This window comes from Heptranchias perlo, unplaced genomic scaffold (genome assembly GCF_035084215.1).
Source record: "Heptranchias perlo isolate sHepPer1 unplaced genomic scaffold, sHepPer1.hap1 HAP1_SCAFFOLD_113, whole genome shotgun sequence".
Taxonomy (NCBI): domain Eukaryota; kingdom Metazoa; phylum Chordata; class Chondrichthyes; order Hexanchiformes; family Hexanchidae; genus Heptranchias; species Heptranchias perlo.
In genome coordinates this window covers 716,369-741,886 of record NW_027138352.1, presented here as the reverse complement: position 1 = coordinate 741,886, position 25,518 = coordinate 716,369, and the positions used below count along the sequence as shown (strand labels likewise).

Below are 25,518 nucleotides of genomic sequence, written 5' to 3'. Positions count from 1 at the left end.
TGGAGAGGGCGCAAGGCTGATACCAGAACTGAGAGGATACAACTATCAGAAATGACTGAACAGGCTGGGGCTCTTTTCTCCAGAAAAGTGAAGGCTGAGGGGTGACCTGATGGAGGTCTTTAAAATCATGAAGGGATTTGATAAGGTAAATGTGGAGAAATTGTTTCCACTTCTGGGGGAGTCCAAAACTAGAGGCCATAAATATAAGAGAGTCACTAATAAATCCAATAGGGAATTCAGGAGAAACCTCTTTACGCAGAGTGGTGAGAATGTGGAACTCACTATCACAGGGAGTAGTTGAGACGAATAGCATAGATACATTTAAGGGGAAGCTGGATAAACACACGAGGGAGCAAGGAATAGAAGGATATGGTGATGGGGTTAGATGATGAGGTGGTAAGAGGAGGCTTGTGTGGAGCATTAACACCGGCACAGACCGGTTGGGCCGAATGGCCTGTTTCTGTGCTGTAAACTCGATGTAAATTCGATGTAATGCAGCCGATTGTCTATTGGTAAAAGGTCCTGAAAGATCACAAAATTCCAATAACGGTGGATACTTACAGAAGGACCTGGCTGACCGACTGGACCGATGGGACCAGGAGGACCTGGTGGGCCCTGAACAAGATACAAACACAGAGAAACTGTTACAAATCTGTGCACCAAAATGATCAAAAATATGTGACGAAACACAGCAATGATTTACCAGTTATGTTTAGATTGCAGAGGACACTTCAACATTTCACACATTTCTGTAAATTTATATTTATGACCCAACTGGATTTCTATTTCCAACGAGTTAATTTAATTTAAAATTATAGTGGTGGCTGTTGGAAGCTCTAAATTGTATTGGGCCAGAGGTGGGGAGGAGGCCAGAGACAATGGTGAGATCCTGATTGATATATATTACTAATTAAATACCAACGTTCAGATTATATTTTGCTGTTAGTTTTCCGGCCTGCTCTCCTGAAGGCACAGACTCTTCTCTGGAGTAAGCCCTACAGGTGAAAGCTGCCCCCTGGTACTTTCTCAAGTCTACATTATTCACGTGTAGGCCGGGACACCAAGACCCTGAAATTCCACAGGCCCCTGGACGTCAAGGCCCATCCCATAGTTTGGTGAGGGTGTAGACATGGGTAGGTTTAGGATAATGTCCATTTAGTGACCCTCCTCCCTCCGATTCCCATGGTTAGCTTGGCATCTGGAGATTCACGCGGATAAGGCCTCAGGCACCCACACCGTTCCCCTCCCTGTTTGTTGGCGTCCGTTTGTAACGAAGGCTGGTGAATTAAAAGTTGTACTCACATGTTCACCTTTGTCGCCCTTCCTTCCCCGATGACCCGCCTCACCAACTTCACCCTGAAAAACAAAGGGTAACACATTTACCAGTGACTTGCATAATAATTGAACCAGAAAACCCATCAGTTTGCTGCAATAATTCAATATGTATTTATATTGTGAACAGATCCTGTGCTCCACACCCAAACCCACTCTGTGACCCAAGGTGATGGTCGGGATCTTTCTGTTACAACTGATCCCTGAACTTTGTGTTTGCGTGAAATTTTGCACCACAATTAATTCTCGTTAATAGGAGAGACCTCCAACAAATACTTCCTGTTCACAGGTACAGTCCGCCACAAGGACCCCCAACTCTAATTTATTTTACCTTCGAGCAAATACTCGCATAACACTACTTCAGCTTTCGTGCCCCTCAATCGCTTTCTCTGCCAAATATCTATCCAGTTCCTTGTTGAATTTGCTAAGGACATCTGCCTCCCCACGCAGACTCCTCCATATATTCACCTTCCCCTGTACAAAACAGTCCAATCCGTTCACCCTCCCTCCTCTCAGATTGAGGAACATTAGGAACAGGAGGAGGCCATTCAGCCCCTCGAGCCTGTTCCGCCATTCAATTAGATCATGGCTGATCTGTATCTCAACTCCATCTGCCCGCCTTGGTCCGTAACCCTTAATACCTTTGCCGAACAAAAATCTATCAATCTCAGTTTTGAAATTTTCAATTGAACCCCCCCAAGCTCAACAGATTTTTGGAGGGAGAGAGTTCCAGATTTCCACTCCCCTTTGTGTGAAGAAGTGCTTCCTGACATCACCCCTGAACGGCCTAGCTCTAATTTGTTCTGGGCTTCCCCACCAGAGGAAATAGTTTCTCTCTATTTATCTTATCAAATCCATGAGGCCCCATTCCCTTGCCGTAGTGATCACATCAAACAGACTACTAAGCTTCAGTTTATCTATACCCCTTGGAATCTTGAACTCCTCAGTGAGACCTCCTGCGAGCCCTGTTTTCTGCACTGTGAATATTCCCAGGCACCGTGATCTCGCCCCATCGCTAAGTGCCTAACTCGGGGTAACACTTCAGTTCTAAATATCTAATTGAGCTAAACCGAACCGTTGCTCAGAACCAAACTATAAAGTGGATGGCAAGTTATAATGCTGCCGAACGCATCACACAACAGGTCAGAATAACACATGGTCCCCTAAACATACGGACCCTGAAATCACGCATGGGTTCTCTCCACCCCCCCACCCCACCGCCCGCCTCCAGTCTCCGACCGTAACTCTGGCAGGAGACCATACACAGTGAACGCTAACAGGCGTTTACACTCCTCCACTGTGGTGTTCGTGTTGGCCTCCAGCCGAGGTTCTGGCAGGAGACCAGGAGAGACCGCCCCTCTTCCCTCAAACCACCGCAATCCCATCCCCGCCCCAAAACCCCCGTGGGATTCTCAGGGTCCCGTAGAATTCGAATCGATTTCTTCCTCGTAGAAGGGTGGCTGCGTCCGCAGTGGGCCCTACCTTGTCACCGTCCTCACCGGGAACTCCTGGTGTCCCTGCAGGTCCTGGAAGACCAACGGGACCTTGGACACCATCTCGACCAGCCGGACCTATCGGGCCCTTCTCACCCTACAATCAGAGACGAAAGAGACAAACTGTGAATGGTGAGAGCTTGGCTCAATAAGAAAAATCATCGCCGGTCAATCGACCCATAAACCGACCAGTGGTACACCGGACGCTGCCCCCCTCCTACGTTCACACAAGGAACGTCACCAAAGCCTTTCCGCGAGGTGAAGTGTGTGTTTGGCTTCCCAGTTGCACACCAGGGTAGCACTGAACCTTTTGTTCTCGGGATGAGCACGACACTGGTGAGGCAGGACTAATTGCCCATCTCTAGTTGCCCACGGAGGCATTAAGAGTCAATCAACCATGTAGTATGGGACTGGAGTCAGGTGTAGGCCAGATCGAGTCGGGGGTAACAGGTTCCCTCCCACGAACGACATGAGCGAACCCGCTGGGTTTTTATAATCTGGAAGCTCTCATGGTCATTCTTCTGGTCCCAGCCCAAAAATAACCAGATTTATTGAATTCAATTTCACATCTTGTGGTGGGATTTGAACCCATTATTTCATTGTCCGTCACAACTATTAGGCTACCTGGTGATTAAGAAGGCTGAATCAATGGAGCCTCGTTCACCCTGTAGCTTATTGTTAATGTATCATCCACACGTATCTTCACATAGATTTAATTGAAACAGGGCCCAAGAGAATGAATCGATACTGTAAGAGGAGCTCCTCGATTGTTATTGACTAAAGGACCTTGCTTGGTCTGTGAGTTCAGTCGGGAACCAATGAAACGTTAACTGCCCTGAACCAATGGGCACACACTTACCCCCCTGAACCAATGGGCACACACTTACCCCCCTGAACCAATGGGCACACTTGCCCCCTGAACCAATGGGCACACTTACCCCCCTGAACCAATGGGCACAGACTTACCCCCCTGAACCAATGGGCACACTTACCCCCCTGAACCAATGGGCACACACTTACCCCCCTGAACCAATGGGCACACACTTACCCCCCTGAACCAATGGGCACACACTTACCCCCCTGAACCAATGGGCACACTTACCCCCCTGAACCAATGGGAACACACTTACCCCCCTGAACCAATGGGCACAGACTTACCCCCCTGAACCAATGGGCACACTTACCCCCTGAACCAATGGGCACACTTACCCCCCTGAACCAATGGGCACACACTTACCCCCCTGAACCAATGGGCACACACTTACCCACCCGAACCAATGGGCACACACTTACCCCCCTGAACCAATGGACACACACTTACCCCCCTGAACCAATGGGCACACTCCCCCCCTGGACCAATGGGCACAGACTTACCCCCTGAACCAATGGGCACACTTACCCCCCTGAACCAATGGGCACACTTGCCCCCTGAACCAATGGGCACACTTACCCCCCTGAACCAATGGGCACACACTTACCCCCCTGAACCAATGGGCACACACTTACCCCCCTGAACCAATGGACACACACTTACCCCCCTGAACCAATGGGCACACACTTACCCCCCTGAACCAATGGGCACAGACTTACCCCCTGAACCAATGGGCACACTTACCCCCCTGAACCAATGGGCACACTTACCCCCCTGAACCAATGGGCACACACTCACCCCCTGAACCAATGGGCACACACTTACCCCCCTGAACCAATGGGCACACACTTACCCCCCTGAACCAATGGGCACAGACTTACCCCCTGAACCAATGGGCACAGACTTACCCCCTGAACCAATGGGCACACACTTACCCCCCTGAACCAATGGGCACACTTACCCCCTGAACCAATGGGCACACTTACCCCCCTGAACCAATGGGCACACACTTACCCCCTGAACCAATGGGCACACTTACCCCCCTGAACCAATGGGCACACACTTACCCCCCTGAACCAATGGGCACACACTCACCCCCTGAACCAATGGGCACACACTTACCCCCTGAACCAATGGGCACACTTACCCCCCTGAACCAATGGGCACACTCACCCCCTGAACCAATGGGCACACTCACCCCCTGAACCAATGGGCACACACTTACCCCCCTGAACCAATGGGCACAGACTTACCCCCTGAACCAATGGGCACAGACTTACCCCCTGAACCAATGGGCACACACTTACCCCCCTGAACCAATGGGCACAGACTTACCCCCTGAACCAATGGGCACACTTACCCCCCTGAACCAATGGGCACACACTTACCCCCTGAACCAATGGGCACACTTACCCCCCTGAACCAATGGGCACACACTTACCCCCCTGAACCAATGGGCACACACTCACCCCCTGAACCAATGGGCACACACTTACCCCCTGAACCAGTGGGCACACACTTACCCCCTGAACCAATGGGCACACACTTACCCCCCTGAACCAATGGGCACAGACTTACCCCCTGAACCAATGGGCACACACTTACCCCCCTGAACCAATGGGCACACACTCACCCCCCTGAACCAATGGGCACACACTTACCCCCTGAACCAATGGGCACACACTTACCCCCTGAACCAATGGGCACACTTACCCCCCCTGAACCAATGGGCACACACTCACCCCCCTGAACCAATGGGCACACACTTACCCCCCTGAACCAATGGGCACACACTTACCCCCCTGAACCAATGGGCACACACTCACCCCCCTGAACCAATGGGCACACACTTACCCCCCTGAACCAATGGACACACTTACCCCCCTGAACCAATGGGCACACTTACCCCCCCTGAACCAATGGGCACACACTCACCCCCTGAACCAATGGGCACACACTCACCCCCCTGAACCAATGGGCACACGCTTACCCCCCTGAACCAATGGGCACACACTCACCCCCCTGAACCAATGGGCACACACTCACCCCCCTGAACCAATGGGGACACACTTACCCCCTGAACCAATGGGCACACATTTACCCCCTGAACCAATGGACACACACTTACACCCCTGAACCAATGGGCACACACTTACCCCCTGAACCAATGGGCACACTTACCCCCCTGAACCAATGGGCACACACTCACCCCCCTGAACCAATGGGCACAGACTTACCCCCTGAACCAATGGGCACACTTACCCCCCTGAACCAATGGGCACACACTTACCCCCCTGAACCAATGGGCACAGACTTACCCCCTGAACCAATGGGCACACACTTACCCCCCTGAACCAATGGACACACACTCACCCCCCTGAACCAATGGGCACACACTTACCCCCCTGAACCAATGGACACACACTTACCCCCCTGAACCAATGGGCACACTTACCCCCTGAACCAATGGGCACACACTCACCCCCCTGAACCAATGGGCACACACTCACCCCCCTGAACCAATGGACACACACTTACCCCCCTGAACCAATGGGCACACACTTACCCCCCTGAACCAATGGGCACACACTCACCCCCCTGAACCAATGGGCACAGACTTACCCCCTGAACCAATGGGCACACTTACCCCCCTGAACCAATGGGCACACACTTACCCCCCTGAACCAATGGGCACAGACTTACCCCCTGAACCAATGGGCACACTTACCCTCCTGAACCAATGGACACACACTTACCCTCCTGAACCAATGGGCACACTTACCCCCCTGAACCAATGGGCACACTTACCCCCCTGAACCAATGGGCACACACTTACCCCCTGAACCAATGGGCACACACTCACCCCCCTGAACCAATGGGCACACACTTACCCCCCGAACCAACGAGCACACTCCCCCCCCCCTGAATTAATGGGGACACTTACCGGCACTCCTTTCTCTCCGGCAGGGCCGGGTGGTCCTTGAGGGCCTGGTCGACCCGGGAGACCGATGGGACCTCCTGGACCTGCTTTTCCTCTCGTACCAGGGGAGCCCTGAGGAGTGAGAGAGGGGATTCCAGAGTGAGTGAAGAATGAAAAGACAGGAGTCGACTATTTAAACTCCACCCCCCCCCCCACAACACCGTCCCCAACAGCAGGGGTCTCCAACCTGCAGCCAGGGAGTCAAACGCGGCCCCCAGACCCTAGCAGCCAGGCCCTTCATCCTATTTCTTATTTGCTGGTTCCTCCTGTTTGAATCATGTGGGCCGGAGACATTTGGAAATGGGCGGTTCTTAATGTCGCCGCCTGAGTGGGTAAATCCTCAATCACGACATTGGCATCTGTTAGCGTCGGCAACTGGAGCTAATTGCCGACGAATGGGAAGGTGGAGGTAAACTTTAGGCCCTTCCCCCGAGGGTCCGTGGTATGCAGCTTGGCAACGACCAAAGCTTGGGCACCCTTGCCCTGAAGCGTGCGGCTTAATCCAGGGCGAGATCGCCAGCATCGCGATGCCCTCAAGAGCTTGATTTTCCTCTTCCGTCCTTGCCCGGGCGGGAAAAGGGGCAGAAATTGGACAGTGTGGCCTGCTTGATTTTCTCTCTCCCCCACCCCTGCCCCCTCTGGGACCGCTGCTCGACGTTCCTTCCTCGCAAATTCCGGGGTAGAAGGGGGTGAGGGGAGGGGCAGGTTTACGGCCCGTTTCCCTCCCGTCAGTCCCTGTCCCCGGGACTGTCAGGTGAACCCTAACAGAAGGCCCGGGGTAGCGATGGGAAAGGCCTCAGATGTTAAAAGGGCTAAAAGGCTTATATAACGAGGACATGTACTCCCTCGAGTATAGAAGATTTTTTTTTTATTCGTTCATGGGATGTGGGCGTCGCTGGCGAGGCCGGCATTTATTGCCCATCCCCAATTGCCCTTGAGAAGGTGGTGGTGAGCCGCCTTCTTGAACCGCTGCAGTCCGTGTGGTGAAGGTTCTCCCACAGTGCTGTTAGGAAGGGAGTTCCAGGATTTTGACCCAGCGACGATGAAGGAACGGTGATATATTTCCAAGTCGGGATGGTGTGTGACTTGGAGGGGAACGTGCAGGTGGTGTTGTTCCCATGTGCCTGCTGCCCTTGTCCTTCTAGGTGGTAGAGGTCGCGGGTTTGGGAGGTGCTGTCGAAGAAGCCTTGGCGAGTTGCTGCAGTACATCCTGTGGATGGTGCACACTGCAGCCACAGTGCGCCGGTGGTGGAGGGAGTGAATGTTTAGGGTGGTGGATGGGATGCCAATCAAACGGGTAATAAGGGGTGATCTGATGGTATTTAAGATGATTAAAGGATTCCATGGGGTAGATAGAGAGAAACTATTTCCTCTGATGGGGGGAGTCCACAACAAGGGGGAATAATCTTAAAATTAGAGCTAGGCCGTTCAGGGGTGATGTCAGGAAACATTTCTTCACACAAAGGGGAGTGGAAATCTGGAACTCTCTCCCCCAAAAAGCTGTTGAGACTGGGGGTCAATTGAAAAACTCAAAACTGAGATTGATAGATTTTTATTAGGCAAGAGTATTAAGGGTGAAAGAACCAAGGCTGGTAGATGGAGTTGAGATACAGATCAGCCATGATTTAATTGAATGGTGGAACAGGCTCGAGGGGCTGAGTGGCCTCCTCCAGTTCCCAATGTTCCCAATGGATGGTGAGGGCCCAGTTTCGGCTTCCTCTCCGCACAGCTCGCCTTACCCGCTGAAGGCCTCAGGCCTGGCCGTGGTCTACAGTCGATGACTCCTGGGAGTCCTCGGGGCCTGCTATCCCTTTCAAGTCTTCCCCGGGCCTCTTTGGTTATTACAGCAGTGGTCCTGACACAGCCTGCAGCTTCCTGGGCGGGGGGGCCACTGGCAGCAGTCCCCTCGGGAGCCCACCATGATCCGATAGTGACCTTCAAACACAGGAAAATTGGCCGGGGCTGCGGGCGGAAGTCCCACCCATTCCCTGCAGGGGGGGCGGGATCAGGGAAATCCAGCCCCCAAAATGTCCTTGATGAACAACCCAGGCTCTTTTATCCCCTCTATCAGACGAAAGGCACATTTAACAACCGACCTTTTCCAGATCACTTCACCCCGTCCGCATCGTGAGGTCAGATACTTACTGCTGGGCCGGGTGGGCCTGGAGGACCCTGACCACCTTTCAATCCTGATCCACCCTGCGGAGAAAGGAGAAAGGGAGAATTAAAGACCATTGTGTGATATATCGCAGGCCACAGGGCTTCTACGTGTGAACGCAGCCTGACATAGTGATTATAAATAGTACGTTCCACTTGTCGGGTTTATCCAGGATATTATATATCCCTATTACCCTTATGTGTGGGATATTATGTGATATTGTCATATATCCTATTGCCCTTATGTGGGATATTATAGGATATTGTCATATATCCTATTTCCCTTATGTGGGATATTATAGGATATTGTCATATATCCTATTGCCCTTATGTGGGATATTATAGGATATTGTCATATATCCTATTTCCCTTATGTGGGATATTATAGGATATTGTCATATATCCTATTGCCCTTATGTGGGATATTATAGGATATTGTCATATATCCTATTGCCCTTATGTGGGATATTATAGGATATTGTCATATATCCTATTGCCCTTATGTGGGATATTATAGGATATTGTCATATATCCTATTGCCCTTATGTGGGATATTATAGGATATTGTCATATATCCTATTGCCCTTATGTGGGATATTATAGGATATTGTCATATATCCTATTGCCCTTATGTGGGATATTATAGGGTATTGTCATATATCCTATTTCCCTTATGTGGGATATTATAGGATATTGTCATATATCCTATTGCCCTTATGTGGGATATTATAGGATATTGTCATATATCCTATTTCCCTTATGTGGGATATTATAGGATATTGTCATATATCCTATTGCCCTTATGTGGGATATTATAGGATATTGTCATATATCCTATTTCCCTTATGTGGGATATTATAGGATATTGTCATATATCCTATTGCCCTTATGTGGGATATTATAGGATATTGTCATATATCCTATTTCCCTTATGTGGGATATTATAGGATATTGTCATATATCCTATTGCCCTTATGTGGGATATTATAGGATATTGTCATATATCCTATTGCCCTTATGTGGGATATTATAGGATATTGTCATATATCCTATTGCCCTTATGTGGGATATTATAGGATATTGTCATATATCCTATTGCCCTTATGTGGGATATTATAGGATATTGTCATATATCCTATTGCCCTTATGTGGGATATTATAGGATATTGTCATATATCCTATTGCCCTTATGTGGGATATTATAGGGTATTGTCATATATCCTATTGCCCTTATGTGGGATATTATAGGATATTGTCATATATCCTATTTCCCTTATGTGGGATATTATAGGGTATTGTCATATATCCTATTGCCCTTATGTGGGATATTATAGGATATTGTCATATATCCTATTGCCCTTATCTGGGATATTATAGGATATTGTCATATATCCTATTGCCCTTATGTGGGATATTATAGGATATTGTCATATATCCTATTGCCCTTATGTGGGATATTATAGGGTATTGTCATATATCCTATTGCCCTTATGTGGGATATTATAGGATATTGTCATATATCCTATTGCCCTTATCTGGGATATTATAGGATATTGTCATATATCCTATTGCCCTTATGTGGGATATTATAGGGTATTGTCATATATCCTATTGCCCTTATGTGGGATATTATAGGGTATTGTCATATATCCTATTGCCCTTATGTGGGATATTATAGGGTATTGTCATATATCCTATTGCCCTTATCTGGGATATTATAGGATATTGTCATATATCCTATTGCCCTTATGTGGGATATTATAGGGTATTGTCATATATCCTATTGCCCTTATGTGGGATATTATAGGGTATTGTCATATATCCTATTGCCCTTATCTGGGATATTATAGGATATTGTCATATATCCTATTGCCCTTATGTGGGATATTATAGGATATTGTCATATATCCTATTGCCCTTATCTGGGATATTATAGGATATTGTCATATATCCTATTGCCCTTATGTGGGATATTATAGGGTATTGTCATATATCCTATTGCCCTTATGTGGGATATTATAGGGTATTGTCATATATCCTATTGCCCTTATGTGGGATATTATAGAGTATTGTCATATATCCTATTGCCCTTATGTGGGATATTATCGGGTATTGTCATATATCCTATTGCCCTTATGTGGGATATTATAGGGTATTGTCATATATCCTATTGCCCTTATGTGGGATATTATAGGGTATTGTCATATATCCTATTGCCCTTATGTGGGATATTATCGGGTATTGTCATATATCCTATTGCCCTTATGTGGGATATTATAGGGTATTGCCATATATCCTATTGCCCTTATGTGGGATATTATAGGATATTGTCATATATCCTATTGCCCTTATGTGGGATATTATAGAGTATTGCCATATATCCTATTGCCCTTATGTGGGATATTATAGGGTATTGCCATATATCCTATTGCCCTTATGTGGGATATTATAGGGTATTGCCATATATCCTATTGCCCTTATGTGGGATATTATAGGGTATTGTCATATATCCTATTGCCCTTATGTGGGATATTATAGGGTATTGTCATATATCCTATTGCCCTTATGTGGGATATTATAGGATATTGTCATATATCCTTTACCTTTAATACAAGCAAAGACTGGGAAACACTGAAACCTCTGCTTAATATTCTTATTAAATCAAGTCAATTAGATAATAAAACACAAGCCTCTACATACAATGTGTTAAGTTCTGGGTTCTAATTAACTCACGAGATGTCAGTTCGACATATTGCTTTCGTAATTAAAGCCCATGTGAACTTAATTGGACATTACATTAATCGACAGTTAACAAGAGTCTCTCAGACCTACTCTGATACAAGCAGCATTAAAGTAGCTGATTACAGATTTACACGCTTGGGACATGCGGCTGGGTTCGGATGCTATCTCCTGCTCTCCCAAAGTGACCAATATCAAGAGCTTTGTCCCCCACTTTGTCGTCACTTCATTGCCCGTAAAACGTCACATATGTAACTTTTACAATTTACTTAGCTTGTGATCCTTAAGTCATTGAGTTTAACTTTGTTGGGCATCTTAATGACCCTTGGGTCAATGATCAGATTGCTGAATACGCACAGGCATAGGGGCCCTATCCGTATCAATATCCCGTTCCATTGTCTAATTCCAATCTTATCCCAGTAACCTTTGCTTCTTGTCTTTGCTCCTCCCGAACCATGACTTTACTCAGGAGTGTCACTCTGATCGTAGATAGGATTTGCGAGCACGCAGTTTAAACCAATTCATGCTGTTCAACCAGAATTCCTCCATTGGCCGTTCGTGCCGTGTTAAAAACAACAAAAGCAAATGTGTGTATTCTCCAACACCGCTGACTTCCCGTCTTATTCCCAAGTTTGCGATGTTTAACGGGAGACATCCTGGGATTTGTAAAGTTTGCCCAGCTCATCAATTTCCTTCAAAATCTGGAAAACCTCAAACCGGAGGATGAAGGAGGAGGGGGTCGCCTCAAAGTCTCTCCTCTTTTCCAGAGAGAATCAGCCCAACTTCCTTAATATTTCCTCGTAACGTCAATTCCCGATACCCGGAACTATCAAAAAGAGTCTCGCAGATCGGTTGAACGAGTTCCTCCCTAATTCCTGTCCCGTTAAGACTATCGGAGTTGCACTTTTGTGTCAATTTACTCACCGCAGTTCCAGGCAATCCAATCTCACCAGGGAATCCTCTCAGTCCCGGGGGTCCATTTTTGCCTGCAGATCCAGGGGGGCCAGGGTCACCCTGTGGTAGACAAGAGGGGGGCAATGGTTCAACAATGGTCCATGCAAGACGAGGGCTTGTTCAGATAGGCCCAGCACAATTCAGTGAAGAGAACGAGCAACAGATGGACATGAGCAGGTGGGGAGAGGAGAGAATGTAGAAGAGGAAGAAATAGAGAGCGAGTGAGAGAGCGAGAGAGATAGAGTGAGAGGGAGAGAGAGAGTGAGAGGGAGAGAGCGAGAGTGAGAGAGATAGAGGGAGATAGAGTGAGAGGGAGAGAGTGAGAGGGAGAGAGAGTGAGAGTGAGAGAGTGAGAGTGAGAGAGTGAGAGTGAGAGAGTGAGAGTGAGAAAGAGCGAGATTGAGTGAGAGAGAGTGAGTGTGAGAGTGAGAGTGTGTGAGAGTGAGAGAAAGTGAGAGAGAGAGTGTAAGAGAGAGTGAGAGAGCGAGAGAGAGTGAGAGAGAGAGTGTAAGAGAGAGTGAGAGAGCGAGAGAGAGTGAGAGAGAGTGTAAGAGAGAGTGAGAGCGAGAGTGAGAGAGATAGAGGGAGATAGAGTGTGAGAGAGAGTGAGAGTGAGAGTGAGTGAGAGTGAGAGTGAGTGAGAGTGAGAGTGAGTGAGAGTGAGAGACACACACATAAAACAAAAAGCAAAACTACCCATTTGTCACCCATGGTGGGTGTGCTACCCCTGGCACACTTTGACCTCAGGAATCCCCACCTGAGATACGCAGGTGTTTGCCCCACTTGCTGCCACGTTTACCAGCTGGAGCTCAGTCGGAGCTGGGTCTGTCTATAAAACACGTTCTGTTGAGAGCCGGCACGGTACAGGCCCGACCGATCCTGGCACTCAAGTACCAGTTCCTACCACCTTAAAAGGCACAATTTAAAAACCAGATTTGCTGACGACATTCTCACTGGTCTCCCTTTGCTACCTCTCACCAGCACAGGAATGTGTTGCAACGGTAATCGGGGGGGTTCTAGGGACACAGACAGACAGCTGGACAGCGATCCAAATCAACACTCAGACAAGCCGGTAGCTGGAGAGCTAAACAGGCCAACAGAAAGGTAGACACAACTTGCTAAGAACACGGGCAGGCAGAGAACTACAGTTACCCAAACAGGAAGCCCAACAATTAGGTAGCCACAAAGAAGGGCAGACAGCTACACTGTGAGCAAGACAGATAGCTGGGGAAAGCCTGGTAAATATCCAAACACAGCACCACCACCCAACCAAGGACAGATGATCCAGACTGTTGATTCACTCACCTTTGTGCCTTCTTTCCCAGATGGGCCTGATAGTCCTTGCTCCCCAGGTGGCCCAGGAGGTCCTGGATGTCCCCTCTCCCCCATTGGTCCCGATTCACCACTAGAACCCTGGAGTAAAAGTCAAAGAGCTGTAATAAGATCAGAACTTGGAAAAGAAGAGCCTGGTACAGACAGGAGGGGGGGGGGGGGTCAGTGAATTGTAAAACATGGACTCACCTGAGGTCCAACTACACCAGGTGGGCCTGGAGGGCCAGTCTTCCCTTGGAAACCCTGGAGACAGGAATCGATATATTAGCAAGCATTACCCGTGGACATGTGGAAACATGAGACAAGTCAGGGATGAGAAAAAGCTTTCCACCCATCAAAGCCTCTCATACATTAATTCTCCGATCGAAGATAATCCCACTCGTAGATTAACCCTCCCATCATAGTCTATCCCTTTAGGTCATTAACTCTCCAATGAAGCCCATCCCTCTAATACATTAACTCTCCCAATGAACCCCATCCCTCCAGTACATTAAACCTCCAATGAACCCCATCCCTCCAGTACATTAAACCTCCAATGAACCCCATCCCTCCAGTACATTAAACATCCAATGAACCCTATCTCTCCAGTACATTAAACCTCCAATGAACCCCATCCCTCCAGTACATTAAACCTCCAATGAACCCCATCCCTCCAGTACATTAAACCTCCAATGAACCCCATCCCTCCAGTACATTAAACCTCCAATGAACCCTATCTCTCCAGTACATTAAACATCCAATGAACCCTATCTCTCCAGTACATTAAACATCCAATGAACCCTATCTCTCCAGTACATTAAACCTCCAATGAACCCTATCTCTCTAGTACATTGAACCTCCAATGAACCCTATCCCTCCAGTACATTGAACCTCCAATGAACCCCATCCATCCAGTGCATTAAACCTCCAATGAACCCTATCTCTCCAGTACATTAAACCTCCAATGAACCCCATCCCTCCAGTACATTAAACCTCCAATGAACCCTATCTCTCTAATACATTGAACCTCCAATGAACCCTATCTCTCCAGTACATTAAACCTCCAATGAACCCCATCCCTCCAGTACATTGAACCTCCAATGAACCCCATCCCTCCAGTACATTAAACCTCCAATGAACCCCATCCCTCCAGTACATTGAACCTCCAATGAACCCTATCTCTCTAGTACATTAAACCTCCAATGAACCCTATCCCTCCAGTACATTGAACCTCCAATGAACCCTATCTCTCTAGTACATTAAACCTCCAATGAACCCTATCTCTCTAGTACATTAAACCTCCAATGAACCCCATGCCTCTAGTACATTAACTCTCCCAATGAACCCGATCCCTCCAGTACATTAGCTCTCCCAATGAATCGCTCTGGGATGTACTGAGGCCGTGAAAGACCCAATATAAATGCAAGTTCTGTCTTTTGTCATCTCTTTCGGATGGATCTACTCACCACTTCGCCTCTCTGTCCAGGGTGTCCTGGGAGACCATCCTTTCCTGACGGTCCCTACCATTTGGAAACAGAAGAAAGCGGAGTTAGTGTGGGAGATCTCTGCCTGCCTCCCACGGCAACGGCACAGCAATCGCGGGACTCCGGAGTCAGGCTGCCGATCGACTGTGCCAGCGTGTTGTAGCCGCAGGCATGGATCCCTCACCAATAGGCTGGGTACAGGCTGGAGTTATGGCACGATCCGGGCGCGGAGTCAGAGGTTGGCACTGCCTCGCCAGGAGCTGGGCCGGTAAAGCCCATCGGGGGAGAGAGGTGTCCTTTCCAAAGAGTCCAGCGCTTTTACTGCCAGTCTGCGTTTGATGTTCGCCCGGTGCCTGGTCCCGCAGACAGGCCCGGAAATTGTTTCACACGGTGGTACACTCACCAGTCTGTCCGAAAGAGCATCTCACGAGCCCCATAACACTCACTCTCAGCCTTCGCTCCTGAGCTCTGACCAGTACATGTCTTGTAACTGCGCCCCATAACACTCACTCTCAGCCTTCGCTCCTGAGCTCTGACCAGTACATGTCTTGTAACTGTGCCCCATAACACTCACTCTCAGCCTTCGCTCCTGAGCTCTGACCAGTACATGTCTTGTAACTGCGCCCCATAACACTCACTCTCAGCCTTCGCTCCTGAGCTCTGACCAGTACATGTCTTGTAACTGTGCCCCATAACACTCACTCTCAGCCTTCACTCCTGAGCTCTGACCAGTACATGTCTTGTAACTGTGCCCCATAACACTCACTCTCAGCCTTCACTCCTGAGCTCTGACCAGGACATGTCTTGTAACTGCGCCCCATAACACTCACTCTCAGCCTTCGCTCCTGAGCTCTGACCAGTACATGTCTTGTAACTGTGCCCCATAACACTCACTCTCAGCCTTCGCTCCTGAGCTCTGACCAGGACTGGCTCCTGTTCTCAGCACCTCTACAATGGATCCGTGCTGAGACGTTTAATCCAAAGAAGGCACAGGGAGGTTAAAGACCTGCAGTCTGATTTTGGTATCTTATCGGTTTATGTGTTGGTGTGAATCCCCTCTGCTGACTATCTCAGCCTGTTTAGTTTATCCGATCACACTGACCCGTGTGTTACGCACATCTTTCAGCCAGTGTACGCGACCGTCTCTAGATCCTCATGCCCCCAGGGACGCTCTCAGGGACATTACGGTCCCGAGAGACTGGGGCTCGTGGCCGGAGTCGGTAAATGACGGAAGTGTTTTAAATTCACTTACGGGTGGTCCTTTCGGTCCTGGGAAGCCGGTGGGACCTTGAGGTCCTGGAAGGCCCTACATTGAAAAGGAAAGAAGAAGAAAAAGCTTGTTTAATTGAAACGATGCTCAGGGCAGGTCTGAACTGAGCACCTCAACTCTCTAACACTGTGTAGGGCAGTGAGCTGAGGACTCCCCAATCAACAAATATTTATATTTCACTTAAAGATCCCAGACTCACAAATACCATGCATAAGGTGAGGACCCACAACCTCACTCTCCAACTGAATCTTGTCCCCCCATTACCCCAACTCTCCCACTGAATCTGGTCCCCCCTATCACCCAGCTCTCCCATCGAATCTGGTCCCCCCAGTACCCCAACTCTCCCACTGAATCTGGTCCCCCCAGTACCCTAATTCTCCCACTGAATCTGGTCCCCCCAGTACCCCAACTCTCCCACTGAATCTGGTCCCCCCAGTACCCCAGCTTTCCCACTGAATCTGGTCCCCCCCAGTACCCCAACTCTCCCACTGAATCTTGTCCCCCCTATCACCCAGCTCTCCCATTGAATCTGGTCCCCCCAGTACCCCAACTCTCCCACTGAATCTGGTCCCCCCAGTACCCCAACTCTCCCACTGAATCTTGTCCCCCCAGTACCCCAGCTTTCCCACTGAATCTGGTCCCCCCAGTACCCCAACTCTCCCACTGAATCTGGTCCCCCCAGTACCCCAGCTTTCCCACTGAATCTGGTCCCCCCAGTACCCCAGCTTTCCCACTGAATCTGGTCCCCCCAGTACCCCAACTCTCCCACTGAATCTGGTCCCCCCAGTACCCCAACTCTCCCACTGAATCTGGTCCCCCCAGTACCCCAACTCTCCCACTGAATCTGGTCCCCCCAGTACCCCAGCTTTCCCACTGAATCTGGTCCCCCCAGTACCCCAGCTTTCCCACTGAATCTGGTCCCCCCAGTACCCCAACTCTCCCACTGAATCTGGTCCCCCCAGTACCCCAACTCTCCCACTGAATCTGGTCCCCCCAGTACCCCAGCTTTCCCACTGAATCTGGTCCCCCAGTACCCCAGCTTTCCCACTGAATCTGGTCCCCCCAGTACCCCAACCATCTGTTAGACCTATTGGGTGTTTCCTGTTCTGAAGGCACTGGCTGTTCTGGTTACAGTTTGATATAATTGGACAGACTCACCCTTTCACCAGAAGGACCTGGAGGCCCATCAGTTCCTGAGGTTCCCTGTTCGAGAGAGCAAAAAATACAATGAGCTGCAATGCTTTATTACACGGAATAAACCTGCACCCTCCCAAAACACTGTAAATCAGCATCCCAGTCCAGCCCCATTACAAGGGCTTTCAGTTATAACAGTCTCTCTATTACACACCCTGGCCCCATTACAAGGGCTTTCAGTTATAACACTCTCTCTATTGCACACCCAGGCCCCATTACAAGGGCTATCAGTTATAACACTCTCTCTATTACACATCCAGCCCCATTACAAGGGCTTTCAGTTATAACACTCTCTCTATTACACACCCAGGCCCCATTACAAGGGCTTTTAGTTATAGCACTCTCTCTATTACTCACCCAGGCCCTATTACAAGCGTTTTCAGTTACAACACTCTCTCTAGTACATACCCAGGTCCGGTTACAAGGCTCTAAAGTTATAACGCACTATTAGTCACCCAGGCCCCGTTATAAAGGCTCTCAGTTATAACACGCTCTCTATTACACACCCAGTCCTGATTACAAAGCTCTCAGTTACAACATCTCTCTATTGCACACTCAGGCCCCATTACAAGCCTCTCAGTTGTAATACTCTCTCCATTACACACCCAGGCCCCATTACAAGGCTCTCAGTTGTAATACTCTCTCTATTACATACCCAGGCCCCATTACAAGGCTCTCAGTTGCAATACTCCCTCTATTACACACCCCACTCTCAGTATACAGTTGTGTTATAATATCATACACCAGTATGATTAATATATGAATCTGACGATGTTAGGAATTCCAGCTCATGTTCTTTAGTGTTTCCCACTCCCCCCGGACCACCATGATAACCCCCTTTTCCTAAAGACTCACCTTTGCCCCTGGTTTTCCAGTTGAGCCTCTTGGTCCTCGTTGACCCCTTGGGCCCTGGGGGAGAAAACCAAAGTTATTAATCACTCAGTGACCGCCCAAGCCTGGCCGCTAATGGTCCAACGTAAAAGTAGAGCTGGGGGACCATGTCTGCTCTATCTCACACTCCCATTGGGCGGCCGGCTGTTATGCTTCCTCTCACTCCCGTTAACCTGGGTTACATTTTGTGAGCAGTTACTAAATCGAGAAAGAATTCAATTCAAATTCTTAAAGCTGACGTACCGTTGGTCCACGTTGTCCTCTTGGTCCCAACTTGCCTTGCAAACCCTGGGAGGATAGAAGGAAGAGCGAAAAAAAAAGAGATGGAGGAGAAAGAGCAGAACAAGAGAGGAGACAGAGGGAGAAAGAGAGATGGAGAGAGACAGGGATGGAGGAGAAAGAGCGGAGAAAGAGAGGGAGACAGGCAGAGATAGAGGGTGAGAGACAGAGGCAGAGGGGAAAGAGAGGAGACAGAAAGAGAGATGGAGAGAGACAGGGATGGAGGAGAAAGAGCAGAGAAAGAGAGGGAGAGAGGCAGAGATAGAGCAGAAAGAAGGGGAGAGAGACAGAGGCAGAGGGGAAACAGCAGAGAAAGAGAGGAGACAGAGGGAGAAAGAGAGAAGGAGAGGGACAGGGTTGGAGGAGAAAGAGGGGGAGAGACAGAGGTGGATGGGAAAGAGCAGAGAAAGAGAGAGAGACAGAGATAGAAGAGAAAGAGAGAGAGACAGAGATAGAAGAGAAAGAGAGAGAGACAGAGATAGAAGAGAAAGAGAGAGAGACAGAGATAGAAGAGAAAGAGAGAGAGACAGAGATAGAGGAAAACGAGCAGAGAAAGAGAGACAGAGATAAAGGAGAAAGAGAGAGAGAGACAGAGCCCGAGGGGAAGGAGCAGAGAAAGAGAGGGAGAGAGACAGAGATAGAGGACAAAGAGACAGAGATAGAGCAGAGAGCAGGAGAGAAATAAATGGATGAGAAAGAGCAGGTTGAGGAGAGAGAGAAGAGCCAGGGGGAGAAAGAGAGACAGAGATGGAAAGTAGAGAGCAGAGGGATCGGAAGAGAGATAAAGTGACAGAGAGAGAGATGGATAGAGATAGAGAATAGAGAGAGAACATACAGAAAAAGAGAGGGAGTTGGAGGAGAGAGCAAAGAGAGAGAGAGAGAGAGAGAGAGACCAAGATAGAGAATGAGAAAGAGAGAGACAGATACACAGAAAGAAATACAGAGAAAGGGAGAGGTACATATCGATGCAGAGATAGTGAGAAAGACAGAGATAGAGAAAAGGGTACAGATCAAGTGAGAGACACAAAGACAAAGAGAGCAAGAGTGAGAGAGATAGGCAGAGAGAGACAGAGAAAGAACGAGAGACAAAGACAGACAGATGATCAGTTCCAATCGCTGTACGTGGCTTTCCTTGTTAACAATAAGATGCTGAAGAATTTGTTGACATGTTTTCTGATGGTGAGACGTTGAGACCCATCTCTCAAAACTTACCCGAGCACCTTTCTCACCGTTAGTACCTGGGAATCCTGGGAAACCAAGGGAGCCCTGGGAAAAGGAAGCGGATGGTTAGACAGAGCAGACAGCGCGGTGTTACTGATCTTCCAGCGCACTCCCACCAGCGCTGCAGGGGCCTTTTCAATTCTTAGGGGGGGACATTTTAATCTAACCTGCCCAGTGGGAAACTGACGGGCTCGGGCCCAACGCTGGTTTTACTCCCCGACTGATTTTTCTCTCCATTGACTTCACTGCCCCCGTGTGGTATGGAGCCTTATTGACCTGGAAGGTGCAAGGTGCGATTGCTGGTCTGGGCTGATTTTGTTGATCTCACGGGGTAGGACATGACAATTGGCCACAGGCTAGGGAAGGGAAACACCAGCCAGGGTATAGGTACACTCACGGGTACAGGCGCACGCACACAGGTACAGGCGCACGCACGGGTACAGGCGCACACACAGGTAGAGGAGCACACACACAGGTACAGGAGCACACACACAGGTACAGGAACACACATAGGTACAGGCGCACGCACGGGTACAGGCGCACACACACAGGTACAGGAGCGCACACACAGGTACAGGAACACACACAGGTACAGGAACACACATAGGTACAGGCGCACACACACAGGTACAGGAACACACACACAGGTACAGGAACACACATAGGTACAGGCGCACGCACGGGTACAGGCGCACACACACAGGTACAGGAGCGCACACACAGGTACAGGAACACACACAGGTACAGGAACACACACACAGGTACAGGAACACACATAGGTACAGGCGCACGCATGGGTACAGGCGCACGCACGGGTACAGGCGCACACACACAGGTACAGGAGCACACACACAGGTACAGGAGCACTCACAGGTACAGGCGCACGCACGGGTACAGGAGCACACACACAGGTACAGGAGCACACACACAGGTACAGGAGCACACACAGGTACAGGAACACACACAGGTACAGGCGCACGCACGGGTACAGGAGCACACACAGGAACAGGAACACACACAGGTACAGGAGCACACACACAGGTACAGGAACACACACAGGTACAGGAACACACACAGGTACAGGAGCACACACACAGGTACAGGAACACACACAGGTACAGGAACACACACAGGTACAGGAGCACACACACAGGTACAGGAACACACACAGGTACAGGAGCACACACACAGGTACAGGCGCACACACAGGTAGAGGAGCACACACACAGGTACAGGAGCACACACAGGAACAGGAGCACACACACAGGTACAGGAGCACACACACAGGTACAGGAGCACACCCACAGGTACAGGAACACACACAGGTACAGGAACACACACAGGTACAGGAACACACACAGGTACAGGAGCACACACACAGGTACAGGAGCACACACACAGGTACAGGCGCACACACAGGTAGAGGAGCACACACACAGGTACAGGAGCACACACAGGAACAGGAGCACACACAGGAACAGGAGCACACACACAGGTACAGGAGCACACACACAGGTACAGGAGCACACACAGGTACAGGTACAGGAGCACACACAGGTACAGGAGCACACACAGGTACAGGAGCACACACACAGGTACAGGAACACACACAGGTACAGGAGCACACACACATGTACAGGAGCACACACACAGGTACAGGAGCACACACACAGGTACAGGAACACACACAGGTACAGGAGCACACACACAGGTACAGGAGCACACACAGGTACAGGAGCACACACAGGTACAGGAGCACACACAGGTACAGGAACACACACAGGTACAGGAGCACACACACAGGTGCAGGAGCACACACAGGTACAGGAGCACACACAGGTACAGGAACACACACAGGTACAGGAACACACACAGGTACAGGAGCACACACACAGGTACAGGAGCACACACAGGTACAGGAGCACACACAGGTACAGGAACACACACAGGTACAGGAACACACACAGGTACAGGAACACACACAGGTACAGGAGCACACACAGGAACAGGAACACACACAGGTACAGGAGCACACACACAGGTACAGGAACACACACAGGTACAGGAACACACACAGGTACAGGAGCACACACACAGGTACAGGAGCACACACAGGTACAGGAGCACACACAGGTACAGGAACACACACAGGTACAGGAACACACGCACAGGTACAGGAACACACACAGGTACAGGAACACACACAGGTACAGGAACACACACAGGTACAGGAACACACGCACAGGTACAGGAGCACACACAGGAACAGGAGCATGCACACAGGTACAGAAGCACAAACACAGGTACAAGAGCACACACATGTACTGGAGCACACACATGTACAGGAGCATACATACAGGTACAGGAGCACACATACAGGTACAGAAACATACACACCGGTACAGGAGCACACACAGGTACAGGAGCACACACACAGGTACAGAAACATACACACCCGTACAGGAGCACACACAGGTACAGGAGCACACACAGGTACAGGAGCACACACAGGTACAGGAACACACACAGGTACAGGAGCACACACAGGTACAGGAGCACACACAGGTACAAGAGCACACACATGTACTGGAGCACACACATGTACAGGAGCACACACACAGGTACAGGAGCACACACACAGGTACAGGAACACACACAGGTACAGGAGCACACACAGGTACAGGAGCACACACAGGTACAGGAACACACACAGGTACAGGAGCACACACAGGTACAGGAGCACACACAGGTACAGGAACACACACACAGGTACAGGAGCACACACACAGGTACAGGAACACACACAGGTACAGGAACACACACAGGTACAGGAGCACACACACAGGTACAGGAGCACACACACAGGTACAGGAGCACACACAGGTACAGGAGCACACACAGGTACAGGAGCACGCACAGGTACAGGAACACACACAGGTACAGGAGCACACACACAGGTACAGGAGCACACACAGGTACAGGAGCACACACAGGTACAGGAACACACACAGGTACAGGAACACACACAGGTACAGGAGCACACACAGGTACAGGAACACACACAGGTACAGGAACACACACAGGTACAGGAACACACGCACAGGTACAGGAGCACACACAGGAACAGGAGCATGCACACAGGTACAGAAGCACAAACACAGGTACAAGAGCACACACATGTACTGGAGCACACACATGTACAGGAGCATACATACAGGTACAGGAGCACACACACAGGTACAGAAACATACACACCGGTACAGGAGCACACACAGGTACAGAAACATACACACCCATACAGGAGCACACACAGGTACAGGAGTACACACAGGTACAGGAGCACAAACAGGTACAGGAGCACACACAGGTACAGGAGCACACACGGGTACAGGAGCACACACACAGGTACAGGAGCACACACACAGGTACAGGAGCACACACAGGTACAGGAGCACACACAGGTACAGGAACACACACAAATGTACAGGAGCACACACACGGGTACAGGAGCACACACACAGGTACAGGAGCACACACACAGGTACAGGAGCACACACACAGGTACAGGAGCACACACACAGGTACAGGAACACACACAGGTACAGGAGCACACGCAGGTACAGGAGCACACACAGGTACAGGAGCACACACAGGTACAGGAGCACACACACAGGTACAGGAGCACACACACAGGTACAGGAGCACACACACAGGTACAGGAGCACACACACAGGTACAGCAGCACACACACAGGTACAGCAGCACACACACAGGTACAGGAGCACACACACAGGTACAGGAGCACACACAGGTACAGGAGCACACACACAGGTACAGGAGCACACACAGGTACAGGAGCACACACACAGGTACAGGAGCACGCACAGGTACAGGAGCACACACAGGTACAGGAGCACACACAGGTACAGGAGCACACACAGGCACAGGAGCACACACACAGGTACAGGAGCACACACAGGTACAGGAGCACACACGGGTACAGGAGCACACACACAGGTACAGGAGCACACACAGGTACAGGAGCACACACAGGTACAGGAGCACACACAGGTACAGGAGCACACACACAGGTACAGGAGCACACACAGGTACAGGAGCACACACAGGTACAGGAACACACACAGGTACAGGAACACACACAGGTACAGGAACACACACAGGTACAGGAGCACACACAGGAACAGGAACACACACAGGTACAGGAGCACACACACAGGTACAGGAACACACACAGGTACAGGAACACACACAGGTACAGGAGCACACACACAGGTACAGGAGCACACACAGGTACAGGAGCACACACAGGTACAGGAACACACACAGGTACAGGAACACACGCACAGGTACAGGAACACACACAGGTACAGGAACACACACAGGTACAGGAACACACACAGGTACAGGAACACACGCACAGGTACAGGAGCACACACAGGAACAGGAGCATGCACACAGGTACAGAAGCACAAACACAGGTACAAGAGCACACACATGTACTGGAGCACACACATGTACAGGAGCATACATACAGGTACAGGAGCACACATACAGGTACAGAAACATACACACCGGTACAGGAGCACACACAGGTACAGGAGCACACACACAGGTACAGAAACATACACACCCGTACAGGAGCACACACAGGTACAGGAGCACACACAGGTACAGGAGCACACACAGGTACAGGAACACACACAGGTACAGGAGCACACACAGGTACAGGAGCACACACAGGTACAAGAGCACACACATGTACTGGAGCACACACATGTACAGGAGCACACACACAGGTACAGGAGCACACACACAGGTACAGGAACACACACAGGTACAGGAGCACACACAGGTACAGGAGCACACACAGGTACAGGAACACACACAGGTACAGGAGCACACACAGGTACAGGAGCACACACAGGTACAGGAACACACGCACAGGTACAGGAGCACACACACAGGTACAGGAACACACACAGGTACAGGAACACACACAGGTACAGGAGCACACACACAGGTACAGGAGCACACACACAGGTACAGGAGCACACACAGGTACAGGAGCACACACAGGTACAGGAGCACGCACAGGTACAGGAACACACACAGGTACAGGAGCACACACACAGGTACAGGAGCACACACAGGTACAGGAGCACACACAGGTACAGGAACACACACAGGTACAGGAACACACACAGGTACAGGAGCACACACAGGTACAGGAACACACACAGGTACAGGAACACACACAGGTACAGGAACACACGCACAGGTACAGGAGCACACACAGGAACAGGAGCATGCACACAGGTACA

The 25,518-nt window shown here is 49.8% G+C and overlaps 1 protein-coding gene across 1 annotated transcript in view; it reads right to left on the bottom strand.

The window, feature by feature from the left end:
* The window catches only part of LOC137307843 (collagen alpha-1(V) chain-like), a 522,869-nt gene that overhangs the window by 44,816 nt on the left and 452,535 nt on the right, over positions 1-25,518 (bottom strand). The window contains exons 32-45 of the mRNA XM_067976930.1: positions 20,168-20,221; positions 18,920-18,964; positions 18,641-18,694; positions 17,750-17,794; positions 16,574-16,627; positions 15,304-15,357; positions 14,048-14,101; positions 13,832-13,939; positions 12,497-12,586; positions 8,822-8,875; positions 6,641-6,748; positions 2,815-2,922; positions 1,303-1,356; positions 562-615 (exon numbers count right to left, since the gene is read on the bottom strand). Coding sequence (XP_067833031.1) covers positions 562-615; positions 1,303-1,356; positions 2,815-2,922; positions 6,641-6,748; positions 8,822-8,875; positions 12,497-12,586; positions 13,832-13,939; positions 14,048-14,101; positions 15,304-15,357; positions 16,574-16,627; positions 17,750-17,794; positions 18,641-18,694; positions 18,920-18,964; positions 20,168-20,221 — 936 coding nt within the window. The remainder of the gene's footprint in view (positions 1-561; positions 616-1,302; positions 1,357-2,814; positions 2,923-6,640; positions 6,749-8,821; positions 8,876-12,496; positions 12,587-13,831; positions 13,940-14,047; positions 14,102-15,303; positions 15,358-16,573; positions 16,628-17,749; positions 17,795-18,640; positions 18,695-18,919; positions 18,965-20,167; positions 20,222-25,518) is intronic.